The 25,776-nt window shown below is 42.5% G+C and overlaps 1 protein-coding gene across 3 annotated transcripts in view; it reads right to left on the reverse strand.

Annotated features, from left to right (window-relative positions):
- The window catches only part of LNX1 (ligand of numb-protein X 1), a 73,164-nt gene extending 47,847 nt beyond the window's left edge, over positions 1–25,317 (reverse strand). Inside the window, exons 1-2 of one of the 3 annotated variants that reach the window (XM_027676385.1) lie at positions 25,262–25,317; positions 20,818–21,295 (exon numbers count right to left, since the gene is read on the reverse strand). In XM_027676385.1, the coding sequence (XP_027532186.1) occupies positions 20,818–21,200 (383 nt within the window). In that variant the 5' untranslated portion in view covers positions 21,201–21,295; positions 25,262–25,317. Of the gene's footprint in view, positions 1–16,930; positions 17,409–20,817; positions 21,296–25,261 lie in introns of those variants that run through there. The other 2 variants (XM_027676386.1, XM_027676387.1) reach the window with 2 other exon arrangements.
- Positions 25,318–25,776: the final 459 nt, after the last annotated feature.

Here is a 25,776-nt window from a genome sequence, read left to right on the forward strand (position 1 = left end):
ACATAGCCAACAGCACATTTTGCTGGAGAAAGACTGTTCTGGCTTCTACTTCTCCTAGCTCTGCAGTCTTCTCTTTTGCACATATGATTGGAAGAAGATGGATCAGAGGGACATCATGAGCCAGTTTTCAGAACAAATATCCCCAGACCCATTTGACATGAAAAAATCTTCACTGTTCATGGGTTCCACCCAGTTGAATATGAGATATTTCAGTGAGATATTTCACCCGTCCATTAAAATAAACAGACATTGTAAAAGCATTTAAGGGCTTCAGAAAGCCTAAATCCAGCCACAGCACAAGTATGGCTGGAATGTTGTTTAAAGCCTTCTGAAAGCTCATATAGTAGGAAATGCTCACTTATGCTGTAAAAATTGTGAAAAATACTTTTTTTTTATCACCATTTTTTAACAGAACTATCAGAAATACTTTTAAACAGAATTCCTTTGACCAAATAAAAAAAAAGCCCAATCTGGTCACCCTTATCCCCGCACAGGTACTTACTGGCAGTGCTTAGTTCAACATCATGGAAAGCATCCAAAAAGGCGGGGGTGCAGTTTTCCTCCTGTTGTATGCAGACCATTGTCAGCTCTTGGTGGCAGGAGAGGCTGACAGAGCTTGCACCCTCACACCTCAGTTTTCTGGATGTTCTAACCACTAAAGCTCAGGTCAGGCTGGGGTAAGGCTGATCTCTGCTCCGACTGCTGAAGCTTATTCAGAAGTATATTAAGCAAGAGGGAGTCTAATGCTGCCTCCAAATGAAAAACTGTCACCTGGGGAGGGAGAAACTGAACCCTGCTTCAAAGTCTGCTGTGGCTTTTCAGTTGAATTTGGGAGAGGTTTTCAAGAAGAAAAGGCACAGTCCTCTCATCGTCCAGCCAGTATCTTGGGAAAAACCTGGCAATACTATCTAGGCACACAAGTCCATTGAAGCTGAAGAAATGCCCTTAGAGGCTTCAGGTACAGGTTGAGAACCTCTCTGTAAATTTGTGTATTGTTTTCTTAGATGACCAGCATATAACTAGTGAATTAAGGAATAAAAGACACAAATTAGGGTGTAAGCAGGAATTCAACCCTGAAACTCCTTAATTACAAAACGTGCCTTCAGAAGTGGGTACCACATTACCAACAACACAAAGTGTATTTCCCTAACAAAGACAAGTACCGTAAAATCATAGGAGAGCCTAGTCTGGAGGGGACTCCGAGAGATCGTGCGGTCCAGCCTTTTATGGGAGAGGAAGCCTAGGTGAGATTATCTAGCACCCTCACAGTAAAGACTTTCTTCTTTATATTTAACCTATTTTCCCCTCTTTCAATTTGTACCCATTACTCCTTGTCTTATCACTACAGTTCCTAATGAAGAGTCTCTCTCCAGCTTCCCTGTAGGCCCCCTTCAGATACTTCAGATACTGGATGTTTACACTCTTTTTCTTTAATTATTCCAATTTTTTTAAAAACGTTCTGGATACGAGGCAGTCACCTCATACTATCCTGTTACAAAACACATTAACTTTGTGCTCATCCTACTAAAATACAGGAAACAGAAAAAAACCCCCACAAAATGTTCTTTAGGAAGCTGCTTTTTCCTTCCCCTTTTACAGCACTGCAGCCTTGAAAATTCCAACATTCAAGCTCTAATGACTACTTTTGCTTTCAATATTAAAATATAAACATCATGCATGCAACTGGGCACCTAGAACAGGGTGGGAAAACCTGGGCAGCAGGTTTGGAGTACTGAACCTTAAGCATGAGCTGCAATTATATTCCCCTGAGTTAACCAAGACAGTGGCCTTGCCTCTGCTGTCCTAGGAGAGGGAACATCCTGCTTGACCTTGCTGCTCCCACAAAATGGGTCTGGGCTGCTGTGCGACAGGCTGTCCTGAAATGAATCCAAATCGTGAATTCTCCGTGACAGTTTGTGGCATCTGGGTGACTCAGACAGCCTCTGTGCCCGAGGCTCTTCCAGTGCAGGCTGTGATTTTGTTAACGTCACAATTTAAGTAGACTTGGGTCTTGTTAGCAGTAATGATGGACTCCCTGAAGGAAAACCAAGGTGGCATAGGAAATGATGTCATTTCATTATCAGCTCTGAGAAGGGGATAATTACATTTGTCTTCTTCATACTGAGATGACCTCGGTCCTTCAGAAAGCAGCTGGCAATCTAACCTCCAGCAGCATGCTCATGCCATGCCTCATCATCTGCTAATTTTCACAGCAAAGGCATCACTCAAGGTGACCCAAGCCATCACCAACAGACAAGATCTCCAGCTGGACATCTACACCAATGTCCACTGGACAGCAGCATGCTGGGGGCATTGGACATGTTTGCAGCCCAGATTCAAACATATATAAAACAAGTCCTACTTACTTCATGTAAATGTAACCACAACAGCCTGTCAATGCAGATGGCTCAACAAGCAATATAACACAGAATAGTCTTACAGACACAATGAGAAAATTTCCTCTGGTTCCAAAATATCTGCCTCAGCCTGACATGGACACTGAGGATTAAAGAAAATGAGTAGACAGACTAAACAAAATTGGTAGTGCATTTAAATATTTATATTAGAAATTGAGACATGGATTTCTGTTTTAGTAATTTTTTGTAATGCCTTGGACCAGTGGTTGGTGGTTTACCTATCTTCAGCTTCTGAACTTCCTTAACTGCCCTGAAAGAAGTTTGCTGCCTGAAGGGCAAAGCCAGACACTCAGAACTGTGTGCTTCTAAGAGTGCAATACAGAGAGAAAAGGAGGAGGTAGAAGAAAGGGAAATAAATACCTAACAATTAGTGATTGTAAACAGGACAGCCTTGTGCCAAATTATGTTCTTATTTCTTTAAAAGCTAATTGAAGCTATCACAGCATCATGTTGGAGGGTTTTCTGAGTACTTAGATAGTGGCATTAAGACAACCTTCCAAAGTTGAGCACAAACTATTCTGCAAAGGTTAAGCACATTCAGTCTCCAGAGACGATGCTGCTTCCTAAGGGGTTGTCTGCAACAGGGAAATACATGATTACTGTACTGGTTATGGAATGATACCTTAGGTACACTGTGTATATTATACATGTAGACACATGCATCTGAGAATAACGTCCCAGGAGACATGCCTGTTCCAGAGTAAGAGTATTCATCAGAGAAGCTACCCTAGAGTAAGAACAGTATTGTCACATCACCAAACTTTATTATGGATTAACTTCCCTGTGTGTTCGAACCATCTTTTTGGGATAATTTCTGTCCCTTCTTCCCTGTCCTTTCTTCTGGGCACCAAATGTCTCATTGTGCAATCTCTGGGTTTATGTGAGAGCCAGGGTCTACCCCTCAACATGCCACAACTTGAAAACAAATTACAGGTTCACCTTATTTAATGTGTAATAAAAAACACTTACTGCTTACAATGTTTTTTGTTCAATGTCTCTCACAACACAGGATTTGGCTCACTTTTGGATTCTTTAAACTACCATAGCACAAAAAGGAGTAAGAATAAAAACAGTCCCATAGAGCCCTAACCATAGGAACAGCACTTTTATTCTCCATTGGATACCTCAGCATCTCTAGCAAAAAGAAGAGAGGAGAATGAAAATAACAGACACCCATCTACCTTATCAAAGCACAAAAAAGGGTGGGATTTCAAATGTCCACATGTTTCTAAGGATGCAGAATCATAGGTCATCTAAATTTCTGTGCTCAGTCCTGTACCTGACAACTCACCATTGGCTTGCAAGGGTGAGGATCATTTCTCTGCAATGTGACTATTTCAGAAGACCTGGAAGAAGCACTCTTTGCAAGGCAGCCAGGAGGGAGGGGAGAATAACATCAGCAACTGCTTCCATGGCACAGGGGACCATAAGCAGCACAGCTGTTCTTTTTGGAAATGTCAGAGAAGGAGAAAACAAAGGTGCCAAGGGAGTTGTCATCAGCAGACAGCACAGTATGTGATTCCAGAATAATGCTTCACACAGTCATAATCTTTTCTTGAAAACATTGCTCAGGGAGACCAAGCCTGACTAACTTTCCAAATAGCAAACACTTGCTTGAAAAACGGCCATGTAAGCTATATAATCACTTAGGATCCAGTTTCCCTGTTTCTCTCTGACAAACGGGAGCACAGGCATGTCTCAGTGCAGAAGCTGCAGCTGAGATAGCCCTAAATCAGCACTCTCCTGCTTAGTCACAGTCACATCTACAGAATTTCAGCAGGAGGATTTCAGATCATACCCATGGCTCTACCTGTCTCCCTTCATCTGCCTCCTTGGCAAGCCACCTGATCCATGCAGGGCCAGTTGTTCCACAGAAAGCAGAGAAATGCTGTTTGGTCCTGGGCTCTGCAGGAAGGCATGCACCTTCAGAGACAAAACACTATCTCAAGGTTGTTTTGAAATCCTGCTGATGTATGCCCATGCAGCAAGCCAAAGCAGGTCTCAGATGGACACGGGCTGTCCCCTGTCCTCCTTGATGCCTAGGGCTTCCCCAGGCAGGAGAATGGTGACAGACAGAGGGAGGTGTGTCATATGGTGCCAGACCTGTCCCACTCTCAGGCACTGCCAAGAGGTAGGGAAAAAAATCACACTGAGGTTTTTTGAAGGAAGAAACTGCAAGCCCAGAATTTCCCTTCAGTCAACAGAAAAAACCCTCAAACCTGAGCCTTTCATTTCCTTGTGCCTGGCACACCGATGTGAAATGGAAGTCAAAAGGATTTCTGCTTCATCCCCATCATCCTGGTCAACCAGAGGGGTTGGCGAGAGGAGGCTAGGATTAATCCCTAGCCTACAACTATGCTATTCAGCTTCTTCAGTAGCTTATGAGACAGGCAGCAGGTCTGTTCACCCCTAAACCCCTTGAAGCTATCTGTAGTGACATGGATCACTCTTACAAGGACTTATAAGCTTCAATGCTGGAGACAGACAGAGACCTTTTCGCACCTTTGCCCTTAAGGGGCAGATTTGACCATTCAGCAATGGGACACTGTTTTATCGCCATCCTGCTACTCTCCCAAAAATATTCTACTCCAAAGGGACTTTCTGGTCAGTGCGAAGGTCATGGAGTTTGTGTCTGTCAATGCAGGGAGATAAATTTCAACAAAAGAAAGCATGAGAAAAGTCCTGACTTTTTAAGATCTGTTGTCGTACAGCTACCATTGTGACAAGGGATATGAGAAGCGCAGTCTGAGGTTTTACAAAGCTCCCACACAGGGGTGTGTGTTTTTTGAGGGAGGGAGAGGTTGTCACAGAGATTGGAGAAGCTGGAATCCATGACATTTTATTCATGTTGTTTCAGCTCATTCACCCACATGCCCTCAAGGGATGTTCTGTTTTCTAAAATTGCTGTTTCTGCTAAAAACTGCATGCTGTGAATTAGTGTGGTTAGATGCTCCTTTCTCAAAAATATTTTTTTGGATCTCTATTATTCTATCTCTCTGCTCTATAGGTGTAAAAAATAGAAGTTTGTCCGTGTATGCAAAACCTTATTTTCTTCCAAATTCATTCAAATGAAATTCAAGAGAGTAATTTGTCGAAGTCAATGGAATAATATCTGTACAGTATGAATTTAAGTGAGGAAAAAATCAAGCACATTGATATTACTCTGTTTTCATTAGTTCTTCCATACTGTCCTCTGTCTGGGTACTGGAATAGCAGGCAGAGAACAACTAGAGCGAGGTTCTTGAACTGAACAAATCAACTAAGCGGGAGGAATTGAACAATATAGGGAGAGAACTTATGACCCCTATTTTTTGTTTTATTTTACTCTCACCACCTGTAGTGGGTTTTGTAGGGCAGTTTGCAACTCTCTTAAGAATTTCAGTCCAGATGGTAATTTAACTAGGCAGCGGATCAGCTGATAAAACTGTGATTAGATGTCAGCTCTTCAACTGAGCTATTTTCATGGCCTGCCTTAACCTATGTTTAGTCTAACAGATAAATATTTAGAGTTCACCAAGACTGCTGAAGTGAAGTTAATATAAAGAGAGTCTCACCAAATCTGGTCAATCCATACAGGTTTCCTTGTTTTTAGCCTCCAGCTCTACATGTTTTGCTGAAATTAAGTTCTGAAGCTTATATTCACAATACATTACTCATACATTAATCCATAAATTTAAATTAAGAAACATAACCAGCTCAGAATTTTGCAGTGCTGCAATAGTGCAAAGTGATGGAAGACACATGGCTTGGTGTTTTCAGCATTGTTGGAGTCAATCACAAGGGTCTTTAACAGATCAAATCAGCCAGTTTCTCTCTTTCCTTTTCTTTCTTACTCTCCTTGAACAAGACAAGACACTCTAGGGAATAGCCCTTTCACAGACTATTTCACAGACCAGTCACGTGCTTGGAGACAAAAGAAGGGAGCAGACAGGGTCTTTCCACCACTACAACAAAGAGGACAGGGTTTGTGCAGCCCTGGCAGAAGTGTCTATCAACGGACTAATTGAATTTACCAACTTCAAGTGACTTTGACATTACGGTTGTGTGATCTCTAGTCACAGTCCAGTCCAAGAGCACCTTGTGTTTTTAAACCAGTTCCATTTGCCTTTACCAGACAGAATAAACATGTTGCTGTCCTGTTGTGTGTGTTCAAGGCCACGCTTCCTGGATAACCTTGATCTCTTGGTACTGCTGGACCCAGTGGGGCAGACGTGTGGGAGAGGCAAGAGGCAAGGGCAGAGGTGTGAAGAAAACAGGAATTGAGAGCAAGCAAGGGAAAGACAAAGATTTAGAGTAGCCAGGAGCAGTCAGGTGGAAAATGGCTAAAGAAACCAAAACACAGCCTGGCACTGGTGATGACAGAGACTGAATGATCTTTACAAGTCATGTCAAGGGAACCAACAGAAGAACTTATTTTAAGACTTTCAAACCTGCGTCTTAAAACATAAATAGGGCAGAAGCAGCCTATTCGTGCTTGGCAGGTAGTGTCAAGAAAGTCTACACAACTCTGCAAAAAGATATCCACCTGTTTAAGAGCAAACTTATTTTTACCCAACATACAAGCAAATCAAACTCCCTCATCACAGGCAAAAAAACTTCCATGCTGTCATCTGTGAGTTTTCTTGGTGTTGTAAAGCACCACAGGGCACAAAATCACTGTGGTATTTTTTGTGTTAGTTGTCAACTGCTGTTTCCTGCGGATTTGAATAACAGAGGAGACATGAAGCACGGGAAAATCTGAACAACAATTATCAGCCCTTAACAAAAAGAAAATCTGTGAAATGCATTTTCTCTCTAAGAAATAGACTATTAACCTCTCTCCAATACTGAGTTAGCAAAAATATGAAGAATGTAACTAAGTATGTGCTGGAGTGGAGAGAAGGGGAGGGGAAGGGAAAGCAGGGGAGGGAAGGGGAGGAGAGGACAGGGAAGGGGAGGATATGGTGTTGTGAAATAGGTGGAATAGGAGCATATGTTTTTTTGAAAATATCTGGTATGGATTACAGTTCTTCAGTTCTAGAAGAGGGTTTCTTGGTCTTGGCCTCCCCTCATAAATTTCTTTTGTTCATTTAGGTCACATTACCACTATTCAAGCCTTGATTATAAAAAAGGCAGATCTGCATTTGTTTGTTTTGTCAGCTCAACATATTAAGCGCAAGTTTATATGTACACAATATATCTTATTAAGTGTTGTCTCCTGCTTTGGTCTATTCTCCTCTGATTTATTTTGAACTCAAAACCATAACTGTAAGTGCCTTCAAACTTACAGATACTTAGGCCACTGGGGAAAGAGCAGAAAAAAAGTGAAATGCAGGAACCATTACTGTCCAAGTTCATTACACTCATGCCTTGGAAGGATAAAATAAAAATGTACTGGAATTTAATCTCCTCTGAGGGAAGAAACCGAAAGCGGCATGTTTGCTAGAAACAGCACACACTCAATCCAGTAAAAATCATCAAGATATGCAAAATTTAAATGCCATTTAAAAATGGATACTGAGAAAATCTACAGATACGGCACTAAGAAAAGTACATTTGTTTGGCCATATCCTTGACCCACAACAGCACAGTGCAGGTGTAAAGCAGATGTGGGGAATACAGCATGTTTCCAACACTGGAGGCTGTGCAGGATGTGCAGGACCCTACCAGTCCTAAGCCAGGGTCCAGGTTGCAGCAGGGGGGCACAAGGATGGCATAGATTGCAGTAGATACCACTGGGCATCCACAGTAGGATCTTCTCAGCATATCAAAACTGATTTACTAATGTTGTTAGTATCAATATTTTCATCACAGGCTGCATTGGAGCAAAGTAGCAGCAACTTTCAACTCAAAGTTTCAACTCTCTTCATCCCCACAACAGATCCTGAAGACAACTGTAAGCACAGCAGTACCAAGAACAAAAAAAGAAATGCCAGTACATACATACTGCACTTGTTATTTATTTGTTATTTGTTTTTCAGTAAATACAAACCAGGTAGTAATGCTTGAAGGAGAGATGTGCCAATTGTTTAAACCAGAACCATTGGTGAGGTTCCTTTGGGAGCTGACATGGGCAAGTCACAACCAACTCCTGGGATTCCCACTCCCACTGCAAAACCTGCTTGGCAAAGGGCTGGGTTGCAACATGTGCTTTTCATACAGAGCACTTATTTCTGACTGTAATTTAGCCTCTTGGCAGGAGGTACTCATACATATCAAGCGAAACAGCCTTGCTCATCCATATCAACCTACACATCCTCATATAATAGCAGCAGCACAGCACAGTCTCTGCTTCCAGTGGTCTCCCATGGATCACAGGATGGATTTGGTTAATCATGCCCATCTCCTTTCCATTAAAGCCTGCTCCACAAGGGATGTTTTCTGACCTTTCACACTATTGAGTTATAAAATACACAAGTGAAGAGGCCTCTCTGGATGTTTCTGTGAAACCATTCCACTACTCCTTTTACATGGGAAGAAATTTAAAAACAGTGGGACATCACTAGTGCTAACTTAATGTTAAAAATGATGTCTAGCAGTAATGCTTATCACATACGGGAGGAGAAAAAAAAATACCTGAATTATGCTTTTAAAATTAGTACTGTCTGTTCTAACAGACAAAACAGAACCAGGCCATCAGTTTACTAATCTCTGTTCACTAAGTTCTGCAGAGGAGAGAGGAAAATACAATCCTTGGAGCATGCCAGATTCCCCTTGTCCTCTAAGTAAGAGATTACTAAATTATTGAAATTTTATATTAAGAATATATTACACACTGTCTAGTAAATGATGGGACTGCAATGCGTAATACAAAGAGAGGTGAAAGCTTCCCAACACGTGCACATGAAACGACTTGCTGATCTAAAACCCTTGCCTCCTGCCAACATGATTTCAAAAGAGTGGAGGAGGGAAAAGCAATTTCCAAAGTAATACACTAATGTTTGAATTTTTAGATGAAATTTATAGCTCTAAAGACATTTTATTAACTTATTTTACATTATTCAGGTAAATAATATACAGTGAATTAGCAACATACGGTGAATTAGCAGAAGAACAAATAAAAATTAAGCATGGCTCCAGCAACTGCAAACATCTTATCTAGCCTACTTTGTGCCATGTGTCACAGCAGTGTCATGGAGCAAGACAACTCCATTAAGACAGAGGATTCAATTGTGATTTCTTACTCCTCACCCAGGTATTTTCTATACTCAGCTCAGTGTCTTGATAAAAAGAAGAGAGAATGAATACCAGAGCAGATACAGTCAATGCAATGCGTGATCATTACAAATCTGGTTGTCTGCCAGCACTGCTGAGAAGAACAAAACCTTATCAATAAAGTTTGAGGATGCTGCCAACAGAAATCCAACTGAAATGAGAAAGAAACTTCCTAGAAATGTGACTTGACTTGCCCGCTTCTACAGTCAGCCTATTTTCCTTCATAGAGGGAGGATATATTGTACAATATGTATGGATGCTTTACAGTTTTGGTTGGTTGGTTGGGTTTTTTTGTGAAAAAGTTGCACAGCATCTGTTGAAATCTCCAGCCATTTCACTGGGCTGCTCCTGAGCTCGTCTCACTCTATTTTCAGAATCAGTTGTCAATTAATAAATTAAATTAATGGATAAAGCACATTCCAGGGAGAGCCCAAGGATTCACTCATAAAATGCAGTCTTCACCAGCTGCGACTTTGCTGAGGCTTAGGGGTGTATTCAGCTTTCTAAGATGTTTTGAAAGAAGTTCACATTCTTAATCCCGAAACAGAGTTCAGCTCCAAGCCAGGAGTCCTTTGGTGGCAGTGGGGGTTTAGTCATGACATAAGACGTGTCATTGACCAACAGATACCTCCACTGAGGTACCAGTTCAACACAGAGGGACAGCCTGGACCCTCCTTTTGAAACAGAAGCCCCAAGCAGTCATACATGTGCTGTCACACAGGCTGTTATTAGTCCAGCATTGCAGCTAATGTTACTTAAAAACCTTTGCTTTTGTATCCTGTGCTGTTGGCATCCTTGTGCACATGTCACTGCATGGCTCAGGGAGGCAGTATGGACATGCAGTCACATGCCAAGATGCAGAAAATCAGTTCTAGTTCCTGAACAATAGCTCTTATCATGGAGAAGGTCATGAAACACAGCTGGCTATTCTGTGGACCTGGGACCTTGAAGGCAGATTCCCCCAAAAGGTCAAGAGTGTTTAAAAAATCCAAGAAGACCCTCAGATTTGCTAGTCTGCTTCCCTACAGTGAAACAAGCTGTGTTGCAGCTGATCTCCAAACAGTATTCAGAGCAGGATTTAAGCTATGACAGGCATAAGAGCTCTGCAAGAGCAGTGCTTATCCTCACGTTGCAGGACAGCCCAGTTCTGGCAGATTTGTCAGAGAAATAGCTCAAGGGAAAATATCCTTGTCATGCTGCCAGTGCCAGTGTTAAACTAGGTTAATTGTCAGAGAGCTGCGGAGGTCGGCCAAACTTGCAGCATACGGCCTGTGTGGCTTATTGTCAGACAAGAAATGAGAGTCTGCTGCTTGTGAGTAACCACTGACCACCTGCAACTCCCCTCACCTCACTCCTTCCTCCTACCCCACCAGACCTTTGGTGCTTTGCCCTCTCTGGTCCCCATTCCAAAGTGGATTTCCTGTTGTGAAGCCACCTCCAAGTGGAATAAGATTTGACCCCTCTGTTCCTGTTACACAGGCAAAGCTTGTAAGCACACTTCTTTTGATCAGCCTACATAAAAATCAAACATGACTGAGACATAAGTCATTAATGAAAAGAAACCTTTCTGCCAACCATAATTGTTGCATTGCATTTCCAGGTTGGCAGAGTTTCACTTTTTTTTGGTTGGCTCAGGTTTTAATTTTGGCAACAAAATGTATTTTTTGAGACTGAAGCTGGCCAATGTCAGCCTTTTTCAAAGGTGTGAGAAGCCTTGAGAAAACACTCCAGAAGAATAAAAGGTCTAATTCTGATCTCAGGTATGTGTAGGTAGCTGTGAATGGAGTAAAGGTGGCTTTCTTGCATGAATAGAAGGAAATGAAGTAGATCTTTCTCAGTCTATGACTGAAACGCCAACTTTCCTGACACACAAAATTCCCAGGCAGAATCAACAAATTCTTAATGCTCTCAAAGGGTTTTTGGTTTCTGGAGCTGTTCCAAACAAATTTATTTCTGCACCTAGAATCACAGTGGTGGGGAAAAAGATGCTAACCAGTAGCACTCATACCACAAAAACACAGCACTCTCTAACCTGTGCTGTGGAACCAGGAGGGATGTGTGGGTGGGAAAAGGTACTGTCTCTGGGAGAGGGTGGCAGACAGTGGGGGAGACATCCAGACCCCACCATGCTGCTTAGGGGAAGACCCTGCATATTTGACAGAGGGCAATTAGTCTTTGGCAAGGGTGACTGGACTCAGATAGTTCAGTCAATTAAATGACTACTTTCTGCTGCACCTCCCATGCTAACAGCACAGCCTGTATCAAGCACTCCTGAATACAACACTCAGTGTATTTAGAAAATTCAATTTGGGCACTTCAATACTGTGAGTTTAGACTACAATCCCTCCTGTACTTTTAACAATAATACAGCATATTTGCAGTTCACATATATGGGCTTCTACTTGGGGGCTTTCAGGCCTTATTCATGCTAAAATCTCAAGCTTTCCTGTGCAAGTTCAAAGGCTGGAAATACAAAGGAGAATGACAGAGGCAGGATCAAGGCATGAGAGACGAGGGGAATAAACAAAATTGAGGGCCAGAAGAGGTATGAAGCAAAAGACAGGATTGGAAGACCAAGCGAGAGGGCTAGTGGAGTGGGGTCAGACAAACTGCAATGAGGGAACAGGCTGGGAAGGGGACACTAGTAGCTCTTTGGTGGAGATTTTGGGAGAGAGCTCAGAATTTTCAAGGCAAACCAGCTTCATGGTTCCCTCCTGGCCTCTGTGAAGCATAGGGGTGAAGCTAACAGGTAGTCCTTGACATGCTCATACCTTTCTGCTTTAATTCATCTCAGTTCTGCTTTCCCTAAGAGACATCCAATTCTAATATCCTGGAAAAGACCCTTTGAATTTTATCTGTGTGTTTTGTCCTGGCTATTCAATGCAGCTATCCTAAACATTTCATTTATATTTTCATTCAAGATTATTTCCATTCAAGCCTTGCTCTCCAGCACTTTCAGCTTTAATTAACCTCACAGCTTAATTCCAGTACAAATTTCCATATATGCAGCTTTACACAGAGTAAGGAAGCCAACACATGGCTTTTGCAGTGGACTAACAAATGAGCCCAAAAGGTGCTCCAGGCTTATCAATTTTGTCACAAATAATGCATGTCCTGTGCTCTCCAGCCTCCATGTGGCTAATTTCACAAGGACAGACTTGAAGTCAGACACAAGTTTCCTCACTGAGTTGAACAGAAATTAAATAAGTTTGCTGCACAGTTCAGCTCAGTGCAGGAAGGGGGTTGGAGGGTGCACCTTATTGCTTTTACCATAAAAAAGACGTGCTCAATAACACTAGAAGACAGCTGCAACTTGTATCTCTTCAAATTGAATGAACAGAGAAACTAAATTTCACTGGTTCTTCCAGCCCAAAGTGCTGTTTTGAAATTTAAGAGGGTAGTTATCATATAAAAGTTACATGGGGAAACTTAAGCCAGTTAATTTGGTGAGATTCCTTTGACTATTTCATGTAAAACTCAAGAAGAGTAAGAAAAAAAAAGTACTTTTTTTTGCACAAGGCTGTAGGTTATGCATCTCCCCCAGACAAATAACAGATTTTAAAAAATAATGGCTTGATTCAGATTAGTGGGATAGATCTACAAGAGAGGACTAAGGCCAGGAGCTGTTTAATCCTTGGAGAAAAGCAGTGCCAGCAGGAGCGGCTGCCACGGCCTCCCCAGTGCTCGACCTGTGCTGAGCACACGCGATGCCCAGAGCCCTCCCAGGCACTCACTCAGTCAGCATGGCCACGTGCCCAGTTGGGATCAGGCTGAAAACCAACCTATGCTTTCCATGTGATTGAGGTCCCTGAGGGGACAAGGTGAGGTTAGTCACTGCCTAGGCTTGCAACTCCCTTCCCCTCAATTTTATTTCTAAGTGGCTCTTTGAGCTCAAGGTGGAGAAAACCCGGCTATTGAGAAATACTCTGCTACACAGCTCATGCTATGAAGTGAGAGGGACAGTGACGGTGTGAGCAGTGCCACCAGGTCCTCACAGTCAGGAGAGCCTCCTACGGTGACCACAGACTGCCTCTTCATCCATATATCTTTTTTTTAACTGGAGGGAATAACATAACCTGACTCAAAAGAATGCTTGGGCAAGTATTGTCTTTCTGAAGATATCTTAAAGAGAGCAGATGCTTGTCAAAGCCACTTTACAGGGATATAAAGAAGAAGGCATGGACCCTGGGGTGGGGTCTTCTCAACGCCCATGTAGACCCTTACAATGCTGAGAGCCATTGGGCTGGCGTGGCTACATCCCACCCCCTTCTCAGAGGTTTCACAAGGGAGACCTCACAGGTTTCTCTTGTCCTTCTGCCAGAGGTTTTCATGGGCTTCTCCTCAGGAGGGAGGACCTTGGCTTAGCACATGCTACTCTTCATGATTCAGCTGAGAGCAAGGACAAGAACATCATCTGTGCCAATATCTTTGCTGGGGGCAAGGGAGGGACAACAGGCAACGACCGGGGAAATAGTTTTAGTGCAGGCAACAATATCAAGAGGTATGTATTTGCTTGCTGAGAATGTCTGTAATTATTAGACTGCTAATAGAAAATTAAAAATAGTGGCACCTATAAGCTGTCCTATAAAGTGCCACTACAGCACATCCACACACCTGTCTTTCCTACCCGTGTGGCACCCAGCTAAAGTGCAAAGGTCTGGTACAGCCTTTCCCCAACTTCATTTCTCCTCTTCAAATCTCCTCAAATCTCCTCTTTATTTCTTAGATGGATTCCAGAGCTGGCATCTCCAGATGGATTTTGGGCTATAGTGTAATCCTTATTCCCCAAGCTGCCCACTCTGCACTTAGGAACAAAAATGCCTTCGAATTAAATCCAACCTCAACAACACAACAAAAATAACATAACCTTTGTTTGAAGGGAAGAGATGGATTGTGTGAGAAGGAGGGCAGTATGAATCCCAATGCCTCTATTCTTCCTCTTGCACCAGCACCAGTGATGGTAACTGCATCCCCCACAGTCCTCCAGCTCTTCCCTTGTTGCTTGCAAACCTGTCATCCCTCTCTTCCTCCTCAGCTGGTATCTCTGGTGGCTGACAGCCAAGCAAATAATGAGTCCTGACTGAGGGTAGTATTTTTACTGGCCAGCAACCAAAGAGTGTGATAATAATAAAAAAAAGTTTTCTGCCTCCTATGGTCTAGTTTTGAGCTGTGCTGCAAGCCATACTACATACAGCAGGTTCTCTTCAATTGGCTGTGGGGAAAGATTTATGAAGCTGCTTCTGCGGAGTTTGGGATACAAAAGTTTGTGGCAGTTAACCTGTGCCCCCCTGTGTCAGGGCCATTGGTGGCTGTGGTATCACAAATCTTTGCATTAAAAACATCCCACATGCAAGCGCCCAAGCAACTGAAGTAGCAACCTGTAGGTCAGAACATTTAATCATATAAACTGATTAAACAGGACTGAAAATGGGATTTCTCTTTTTCTGTTAACTGCTGCTATTAAAAAGGACCTTGAAACCATCCCACAGATTAGTATGTCAATGCCTTGTGCAGCATCCAGCAGCAGCCAGAGGCACCAAATACATGTGGAGGGGAGGAGAAATTCCTGAAATGAGCTCAAACTGCCTGGTGCCCTTTTGGATTATGTCAGTCTCCACAAATCCTGCTTCCCGCTGCCCCGGCCAGAGACAGAGTGGTGCGGGAGGTCCTGAGCACTGTCTCCCGGCACCAGGATGCCAGGTAGCATCCCGGGCTGGGCACTGAGGAGGGGATGTGCACCTCTCATTGCTGACAGCTGAAGATGCACGTCCAAGCCCCAGTCCACACCCACTCCATTAAGAACAACTGCCAACATCCAGCACGACTAACATCTCTGTGGGTTAGAAGGCTAAATAAATAAGAGATGAATAGCTACCGTACATCATAGCCTTTTACCCTGGCAGAATCAGTGAACCTGAATTCCCCAAGAAAAGCAAGTAAGCTGTGTCTCCGCCTATGCTCTGATTAATCTCATCGGTTTGTTTTCCTGGAAACTAGATGTCCCAGATGCCATTGTTTCCATTATAAGTGTTCATCTGCTCTGTTTTGAGCTTGATTGCTCCTGTAGTCTGCTTGGCTTAACTGTTTTTTGTTTTTGTTGTTTGTAGTTTTTTAAATTATTATTCTTAAACAAAATCCCAACAAATTAAAATGAGGGCATAGCTGCAACCCTCAACACCAGATTTGTTAAATGTTTAAAAACACCTATGGCATACAGAAATCCTGAGCTGTTGTACGCAGTGTGACTAAATTATTAATAGTTGCCATGCACATCACACAAGAATTTTAAAAGGGGACTTTGTGTTTCTGAAAAGCACTGCTATTTTTGTCTCTCTGTAGAGACAAAGTCATTTGGAAATTACTCTCATTGGTACTAATCACAACTGTTACTAAAACATTCTCTATTACGTAGACATAATACAGTAATTATTAATTTTTGAGAAAAACTAGCCATTTCATTCATTATCTCAATGAAGATCTTGAAAGTTAACAATTTGTTAAAATACAAACAAAACATAATAAATGAAATCATATTGGAACAAATATCTATTTCTAGTCATAAAAGCCCTATTAACTAAGTACAATAACATTCAAGCACAAATTAAAGTTGTAACATTTACAATGATACCATAGAATATTTGTTTTATGGGTAGGAAAGATGAGCTATGGGGTTGTTTGGGGTGGGTTTTGTTAAACCATGAAGATATATGAATGGATTGCTACATTTAAATTTGCATTACAGAGAAAATAACATTCTGCTGTGGGCAAAAACAGAAATCTGGAAAATTTCTTTCCTGTCTCAAGTGAATTATTTCTGGTGAAAGGCTTCTCAGCGTTTTGCTACAGGCATGCAGCTTTACACACAGAACATTATGCATGTACACACAGAGAGTGCTCTACTGGGGGTGTCTATCCTGATGCCCTCCTCTCTGCCCAGCTCCCTGCAAAGCTATTTACAGGAAATAAAGAAGAAACACAGATTTGGAAATGGGAAAAAAAAAGGCAAACCCAACAACCACCAAAATCGTCGGCACAGAAAAGCAAGTTGATACGCAAAAAAGCAGCTTCACTCAGTATGTCTCAGCTGCTTCCAAAGCAGAAAGCAATGGGGACGTACTGCTATTATTAGCCCTCCGGATGGGAAGCAGCACGGTTTAAAGCTGTTAGCAAGATGTTGCAGGATTTTCTTTGCACGTATGCACAGGCACAGACACACAGGCAGACAGACAGACGCCCCAAAATGCTCATGGTGAGCCCCTTCCCGCCACTCGGGTGAGACAGACAGACAGAGAGCACGACGCCAACGCGACTGTGCGTACTCACAGCTCGGAGTACAAGAAGTGCAGGTTGCCCACATTGTCTATGTAGTTTGCAGGACTTAGCCAAGGCAGGACCAGTAACAGGAGAGCCTTCATTTTCAGTGCAGTGCTGGCACTGCTGCTAGATTTCCTCCTTCCCACCGTCTCTCTGTGCTGGTGGGACACACAACGAGAAGCTTTTGTGCCAGCCAAGCCCCTTCTAAGCAAGCCTTTCCATTTCAACGCAATGGTAGCACATTATGAATCAAGATTAAATCCCTTAAGCGAAGCTACACTGCAAAAATCATTGACCTGTAAGAGGATTACTCGATCTGACTCTCGGATGGGTAGATGTGAGGGTTTAGGGACAGCACAGCGTGGTTGGCGAGACAGTGACTTATGCTGCAGAGGAGAGCGATGCTCAGAGAAGAGACCTGCCTCCTGCAGGATTCAGAGTGGTTCTTCAGAGGCAGCTGGTATGTTTACATCACTGCCCACAAGCAGATGGGTTACGAGATAAACTGCATCATGGAAGGGCGTAGCTGTCTGACAAGGGGGGAAAAAAATGCCCCCCATGGAGTTTTGTAGCAGGCGATATCAGAAGACCACACCTTTTTAAAGTAAAACACTGCGAAAGATCACAGTCAACTGCTGGCTGTTTGCATCTCAGTCTGAATTCCCCTAATCCAGTCAGATGTTTTTGTACAAACATAAATCATGTAATAATCCAAGGACATGTCCCTTCTCAGGGTTTTTTTGAAGGTTGCAAGAGCAAACATTTTAAAGAAGGATGCTTTCAGTGGACTGCTCCATGGTAACCAGTGTTTAAAAAAAATTATAAAGTTCCTTGTCAATTACAAAGCATAAAACAACAAGCTCACCTTGTCCCATCAGTGACCTCATCTCTGATCAGGGCAAACTTTCATTTTGTTTCTGAAAACCAGGATTGTTCTGAACCTGAATCATGCAAGAAATGCAAGGACTGCATTTACTCTGCTAGTAACTCTAGCAGAGTCTACTTTAATTTATTCACTGAGTACACAGATCACATTCTGTCAAGATTTCAGATGGAGTCTGAGCTGTTCTCACCACAGGCACCAGTTGTTTATGATTATTATTGTATTAGTTTAATTAGCAAAGTCCCACACTTTGTCTCCCCTCTGTTGATTCATCAGAGTTAAAGAGAACAGCGTCAGCTCAGTCTGCTCAATCTGTCCCTGGGCATGATGGAGCACAGTGTCCTTCTCTCCTGCCCTGCCATGAGTTGGAGGTGGTATGGCAAGAGAGGATTCTGCATTTCCAAGAATTAAATTAGGCAGAGGCATAAGATATCTTGGGCGATAATTAATTAATGCTGTGCTTAAAAAAAAATAATGGTACTGCACAGTGTCTGCAAGAACAAGGTTGCAGAAGTCCACCTTTAGGGGTCACTCAGAATGCTCCTTCCTATTTCCTCCATGACGTGGGAATGCCAGTGAGGCTGCACTACCCACCACCCGGAAAGCTGAAACCCCCAACAGCAGAAGTTCCCTGTGGTTTCCTGTTCTCCTGTCTCTGCTCTTTGGCCTTCAGGTAGCTCAGCCCTCCCAACCACTCTGAGGAAGGAAAATCCATGTCATGAGTAGCAAAGAAGCAAACATCCAGCCTATGTAGCAATGCTATCTTAGAGGCTAGGAAGACCCTTGGTGAATCTCTCCAATCTCCTGCTCCCTGGATTTGCAAAGTTGGGACTTCGTGCAAGGAACCTGACATAGGGAAGGAGGAACCCCAAGAGACTGTGGGAACATGTTACTGAGACAATTCTTTCTAGCCCTGACTGGGCTCAGGCCAAGAAGCCAGAGGCATAGGATCTTGAAGACCCTGAGGGAAAGATCCAGGCCATTGACATTCAATAATAAGTACCAGAATAAAACTAGCAGGAGCAAATCATGGTTTATAGCATGCAATTCTGTAAGATATGTAGTGAAGGGTGCCTTTACTACTACCTTAAGGAAGAGAAACGAAGACATTGCAGTGACTTGCACATGTCCGTGTAGGAGAATCAACACTAGAAATCAGTTGTGCTAGTTGTATGGCTTCCATCTAAAAACCAATATTCTAATTTGTTTATTTATTGAGGTGGGGGTGGGTGTCCTGCTACTTTTATGGCCACAGAATTATCGTGTCAAAAAAAATTAACACAAAGGAAGATCTAAAACACATTAAAGTCAGCTATATGTATAGCAAAGGGAAAGGGCATTTGCATTAGGGCCTCAAGATTTTGTGGTTGGAGAAACATGATTTCAGTGACAGCAGCTCACAGAAGACTGACAGTCCCTCTACCTGCATTACTATTGAAATTAGCATTTGAGGCCTGTCAGAGGAGTACTGACCAAAGGCAGAAAATTATGATTAACTTTGCTATTTTTTACTCTTAGTAGCAGACAGTTAACCTCACAGAGCACCACTGGCCTGGTCTGGGGCCTGCTGCCATGCCATGAGCCAGCAGCACGCTCACAAGGAAAGCCAGGTCCAGAAACTAGTGCACCAAGAGGACCCAAATCCACAAACACCAAGCTTCTAGTGTGTGAAAAGTGCTCTAGTGATCTTTGCAAGGGGTCAATAAACCTGTTGCTAATGGTTTTTTTCCAGTTTCAGTAATGCAAAATGGTCACATTTTTGGTTGTTTAAAACACTGTAACTTCAGTGAATATCTTCAGTGAGTAAATTCCTAGTGAGAATTCAGGTGCTTCAGGAAATGAGGTCTCCAGTTCAAATGGGGACATGTTTGAATGGCAGGCTGCAGAGCCATTTCCCGTTACGGGCTTCAAGACTGTGAAGTGTGCAGCCATGTGAACATATCTCTGCTCTCTGGCTCACCAGCCTGCTCACCACGGATGCTCTGACCCTCAACATCACCATGTCTGTGCAGGAATGTGCTCCCAGCCGCAGTCTGGAGCCCTGCTCTGGTTGTTCAAGGCTTCCTCCACAATGCACATGCCAAAGCACACACCTAGCAACATGATTTACACCTGCAAACCACAGGGGAAGTGATTTCACTGGACAACAGATACAGACCACAGAAAAGAGCATCTCTTAGACCCCATCTCTCCTTCAATCTGAGGTGCTGTTACCCAGATTATGCCAAATCATTTGTCTGCCATCAGAAATCACAGCCCTGAATATTTACTCTTTTCCTTAAAAAAGGCAGAAGATGAAACACAAAAGCAGCAGCATATACTTTTACTCTGCAAAACAGAGAATCATTTGTCATCAGTACTCTCCTTGCAGAGGAACCAAACTGCTCCCTGGGGGGGGAATGTTTCCCACAAGCAGGAGGGACAGTATCTTGGTCACCAGGAGAGGTAAGCCTGGAGGGGCAGTTCAGCCAGGGTGCTTTTCCAGATTATGTCACTCTGTGAGCTTCACGGTGCAGTGCCCTGGGTAAGTGCTCACCTGGAAGAAAGGAGCACTCAGCTCCAAAGACCAATACCAAACCAGAATATTTTCTGCTCTACTTCTCATATAGGTCATTTGTGATTCAAAAAAGGTTTGAAGAAAGGGCAATTATAAAACCCTTAATGTGCTATTAAAATATTTATAATAACTCAGCGTCCCAAAACTCATAGATCTCTTTGGACTACATACACACTTCAATTATGCATCTAACCACAAGGTATCCACCCACAACTGCAAACTATAGCATGAAGTACCTTGAATGCATTTATTTCTAAAGAAAAGAGTGAGATATTGTCATATAATGGACTAAATTCAGCTCTAAATTAATGATACTGTAGGTATTAATTGGGGATGAAATCAACAAATCTTTCATTACATTAACTGTTTATTTTGATCAGCATTAACTGATGATGTTTTTTTCCTCTACTCAAGATAAAGAGTGAAAAAAAGGTCTATCAACAACAACTTACTGGGTTTGGAAATGCTGTTCGAGGTGACCCCGTTGCATGACCTCTGAGCAGTGTTCTGTGAAAGGGCAGCTAACCATTAGCTTGTCCAGGAGGTTATTCACTAGTATGCTGGACTTCCTGCATGTCTGGAGAATCACAAGCTTGCGGTCCATGGGGCAGAAGTCTTTTTCCACAAGGAAGTTTGTAAGGCAGGCTGTGCAGAAGGTGTGACCGCAGAGTGTATCTAACGGCTGAAGCAAAGGTTGCAGGCAGATGTGGCATATCAGATCATCATCTACTTCTTCGGTGTAGCTGTACAAGTGGTTTTCTTCTGGTAAATGTGCTTGGCCGCAGGTGACACAGAGTGGTGGGGAGCTTGCCTCCATTTCTTCTTTCTGGCTCATAATCAGAATTGATGCAATTCAAAAGGGGGCAGGTGGGAATACCCAACCTGTTTTCTACTCATTAGAGCTGCAGCAAGGCTTGAGTGCTATCAGATCTGTGGGGAGGAAAGCCAGAGAATTATGTTCTGCGTTGTGTCCTCTTACCATACTTACAGTATCTATATCATGGCTAGGCTTCGCAAATGAAGATTTAGGAAGGCTCTATCCACGTTTGTTACAAGCACGCTGGTGGCTAATGAGGCTAATATGAGAGTATCTATATGGCTGTGAAGTATTTTAGCAGGTATTAAGGAAGGATTGCATCTTTGGGATGGGAGGGTGAAGCAAAGAAGGGGACAGAAAAAGAGAGAGTTAATTCCAGGGACTTCTATTCTCTTAAATCTAGCTCAATTTACACAGATACTCTAAGTGTAAAGGAAGATATCAAAATAGAGAGAAATACTGCTGGCATTTAACGTTAAATTAGCATAAAATTGCAGTTCCATCAGCTGATTTTGTGGCCACATTACTTCTGCTGGAAAAGCAGCACTGTGTGTAGACAAAGAGTGCAATAAAGTAGCTAAGAAATAATGAAAGATGAAAGAAATATAGTTAAGAATAATGGTTACTGCCCAAACCACCTGCTCAGCACAGCATGAGAGAGCAGCAGCTTCACCCAATGCACACAAGCATACAGACACTTAATGTGTAGCCAAAGAGAAGACAATTTGGGTCACAAGAACTTAGAGCTTGGGACCCTCTAGACCATCCTCATACCACAGCAGCAATGGACCTGCACCCCTGCATTCAAAGTTTGTCTGCTTGAAGTCAAGCAGTTATAACCATCTGCACTAGCATAAACAGTTCAAAACTTCATTTACTTCCCAAAGCACCAAATACCTCACATGCTGAAGAGGACAACACAATGCCAAGTACTGTATCACTAAAAAATAGGCCCATTCCCTTCATAATTTGTAATACAGAAACCCAGTATGTCACTAACTACAAACCCAATTAGCTCTGGCCAAAGCACCTGTCTGCTGGTATTTGAGAGATGTAAACTCTGTGGGTGGCAGCAAAACTGAAGAGTAATTTGTAGTTTTTACTTGATGAACCCCAACTGCTCATTGGGGCACTTATGTCTCATTATATCAATGCTTATTTTGTTATACTGCTTTGAAAATAAACATGAAGATATAAAATATGCAATGGCCTAATTACTGCTCTTGCTTGAAAATGTAAATCTTTTTTGCTGCTCTGCCGTAACACTCTACCCTTGCTTCCAGCTTGACTTAATTTGCTGAGACAATGTGTCAGCCTCAGACACACACGTTTGAGGGCAAATGAGGGAAAGAATAATAAAAGAAGTCTGTCTATGACAGAGCATATTTTCATATAAATAAAACCTTATTTTTATGCAAAGCTCATGGGCTCTAAACCTGAGAGATTAAACTTTAACATGGCAGGGTTTTTCTGACATGAAGGTAAAATACCTCCACTAAATCTAACCAGATGCTTAAATGTCATACATTCACTTCAATGATTTGTTAGATCTTATTCTTATATAGCAACTATGTTAAGTGCCTGCAAAATAATAGTTTTTGCTTGCAAGACTAAGTTCTGCATAAGCTCTATCTCCTGATTAGCAGTAGCTTCAGTGGAATTAGAACCTTTGCAAATATTTAAAATACTCTATATATGGGTCAAATGTTTCCTTTTGTAAAGATATTCATGAGAGTTTTATGAACAGCCCTTTGTGAAGAAACAAACATCTCTCCATAGTGCAGAAAACAGCTCTGCCTGTTATCTTAATATAGGACTTATTATTTGGTCCCACTAAGGTGAAACACAGCAAAATGAAACAAGAGAAAAGATAATAAGAGGTGGGGATTGTTTGGGCACTGCAAGTGGCTCCTGGTAGGAAGCTCTTAGGCAACTTCTCAGTGAAGTGGGGTAGCTGCAAGCTGGTGTTTGATCTACCAGCAGCTGTGTTTTGCAAAAGAGAAGGAGAGCATTCAGCTGCTCTCCACATCCCTCACTCACAGGGGAAGCCCATCTCAAGTCAACATGACTGCTTGCAAGAATGGCAACACATGGCTTGGGAACTTGCAGGATTGTGGCTTTAAAAATAGACGTAAAATGAATTAAAAATCAATAAAGCATGACAAAAATAGCACTGCATTATGAACTTTGTTTTTTCTTACATTGTCAAAAGACCTTGCACCTGGGGCAACCAGGGATGTGGGCATTATCATGCTGTTCCTCTACTCCCCTGCCACGTTCTCTTGTACCACCATACACAGGTAAATCCATGTGGGTGCTCTCCACATGCACCATACACCAGAATACAACCAACCCCAACATTTTGTTGCCTCATGGATATTCCCAAGGACAGAAATTCTTGCTTGCTGCTGGCAGGAGACCCAACACACAGCTCCCATCAGCAAACCTGCTGAAAGCTAAAGCTGAAGCCCTGCCCTGAGGAGGGAGCAGTCTGCAGGAGCAGGAGCATGGGCATCCAAACAGCCCCTTCCCAACCTTGTGCCCTAATCCTGAAAGTACTGCTTCTTTGCTCCCACATGTACAACACATCAATTCCCCTGATACAAATCAGGTACAGCTGGAAATGTTGCTACAGCTCCAAAGTGACTGCAATTATTTTTGCAATGACAACAGAGAGGCATCACTGCCTTAAGGCCATGCCCTGCTGCAGCAAAAATGATCAGAGAAGCCCCAGAGGAAGCAAAGTCTGACTGTCCTGGTGACATTACAGATACTTTTTATGAATTTGTCATATTAATAATTTATTTAGAAAATTTAGACCACATAATAATATAAATAATATAAATTCTGAAAAAAAATAAAATCTCAGCCTCTCCTGGCTAACCTGGTCCATGTTCATCCACGATGAACTTTTTCATAAACTGCTGGACATATCAAGCAATGAAATGATTGCCATCTTTGAGAAGGTGATTATACCACCAAAAGGGTTAGCATAGAGGACATGTGACAGAGTTTTCACACAGATTGTTGTTTGCAATGTTTACAGTCATTTGTATTTATAACATTTATGTGCTGTCATAATAGCTACATAATTAATTTCATGTCCTTTCAGGAAGATTAAAGCCTTGATTCCTCTTGAATGGTGTAGAAGAGAGGGGGGAGGCAATTTAAAATTGACCTGTTGATTACCAGAGTTTATTTTTACTTCTTCTATTACCTATGAAAAAATAAGAGAAATAAAACACTTTGAGCAAGGAAACCTGTACAGATAAAATGGCAAACCCCAGTGAAATAAAAAAAAGGCAATTATTACCTAGTTGAACTTCTAAAGGCCCCTTCTTGTGGGAAGAGGAGAGGGGAAAGGAGAGGGAAGGAATCCTACATTCGTTTACAACCACCACTGGCAGCCTCAGCAGAGCGTGGATGGCACCTTGGCAGTCTCATGCTTCTTACAGTAAAAGCCATATTGACAGAAACTGGTTGCTGCATGGATGATTGGCAGGAGGAGCTTTTAGAGGAGATGGTGATGCCATGCCCAATCAGACATCACCAGCATTTGCCATTTTGCTGCTGTGCAGGTAGTTTTCAACAACTCAGATGCCATAGCTGTACAATGTCTAGCATAGCTTGTCTTGGATAAAGAAAATGAAGTACTAATTTGTAAGAATGTCGGTATTGTGCACTGCAGTAAATCAAGCTTCAGTCCAAGGCAGAGACCTGAAGCACAGTGCAAATGGTGAAGGAAGAACATTGTCATCTGTGTTGTTAAGTAAGTTTTCAGCCACAAGATGGAAAGAGAATGGTCACATCAGGACATGAAATAACCCCCAAGGCTGTGACCACAGTGAAAACCACTATCATGGTAACGTATTTTTTAAAAAGTTACCCAACAGCCTCCACTGATTTGACGGAGTTTGTACCTTAGTGCTCTTCACTGCTTAGGAACTTGCAGCCACCAGAAGCATTTAAGAGAATAACCCAGACAAAAAGCATGGACAGTAAACATGGAGAGTAGCCAAGCCCACAGCTGTCCCATCCAAGAAGCATTTAACCAATCTTAAGCTTAAATACTGACTTACCACGACAGTTACACTGGCAGCAGTGTAGCAAGAGGAGGGCTCGCCAAGCAGAGAGGCAGAACCCCACTGCCTCTGCCCACCCACACCATCAAATATTAACCCAGCTGTTCAGGAGGCTGCACTTGGAAGTAGCATGGCACAAAATGGAAGAATCTTCAGGTAGTAAAAAGTGAGTAACAGAGGCTAAAAGGAAAAGAATTAAATGATGAAAGATATTGAGAAATTGGCTACCACAGGAAGGAAAAAATAGTTGCCTAAAGGCCAGAGAAACAGTGACACAGGGCCTGGAGGGGCAGCTACTGGCTTAAATCATCAATGGTGAAAGACAAGCCACTGCACAGGCATCACTGGAAAACAGAGGAGCAACACAGATGAGCTGCAGAACAGTTAGAGGAATTTAGCCCCAGTGGCTCTGAAATAGAATGGCTTGGTGGTAATGAAATCCTTAATCAAGGGTAAGGGTGGGAGCACGTGGAAGGAAAGGGGATTCTGAATAGTACAGTAAGATTGACTTG

The sequence above is a fragment of the Neopelma chrysocephalum genome, unplaced genomic scaffold, assembly GCF_003984885.1.
Source record: "Neopelma chrysocephalum unplaced genomic scaffold, ASM398488v2 Primary Assembly neopelma1_42, whole genome shotgun sequence".
NCBI lineage: Eukaryota > Metazoa > Chordata > Aves > Passeriformes > Pipridae > Neopelma > Neopelma chrysocephalum.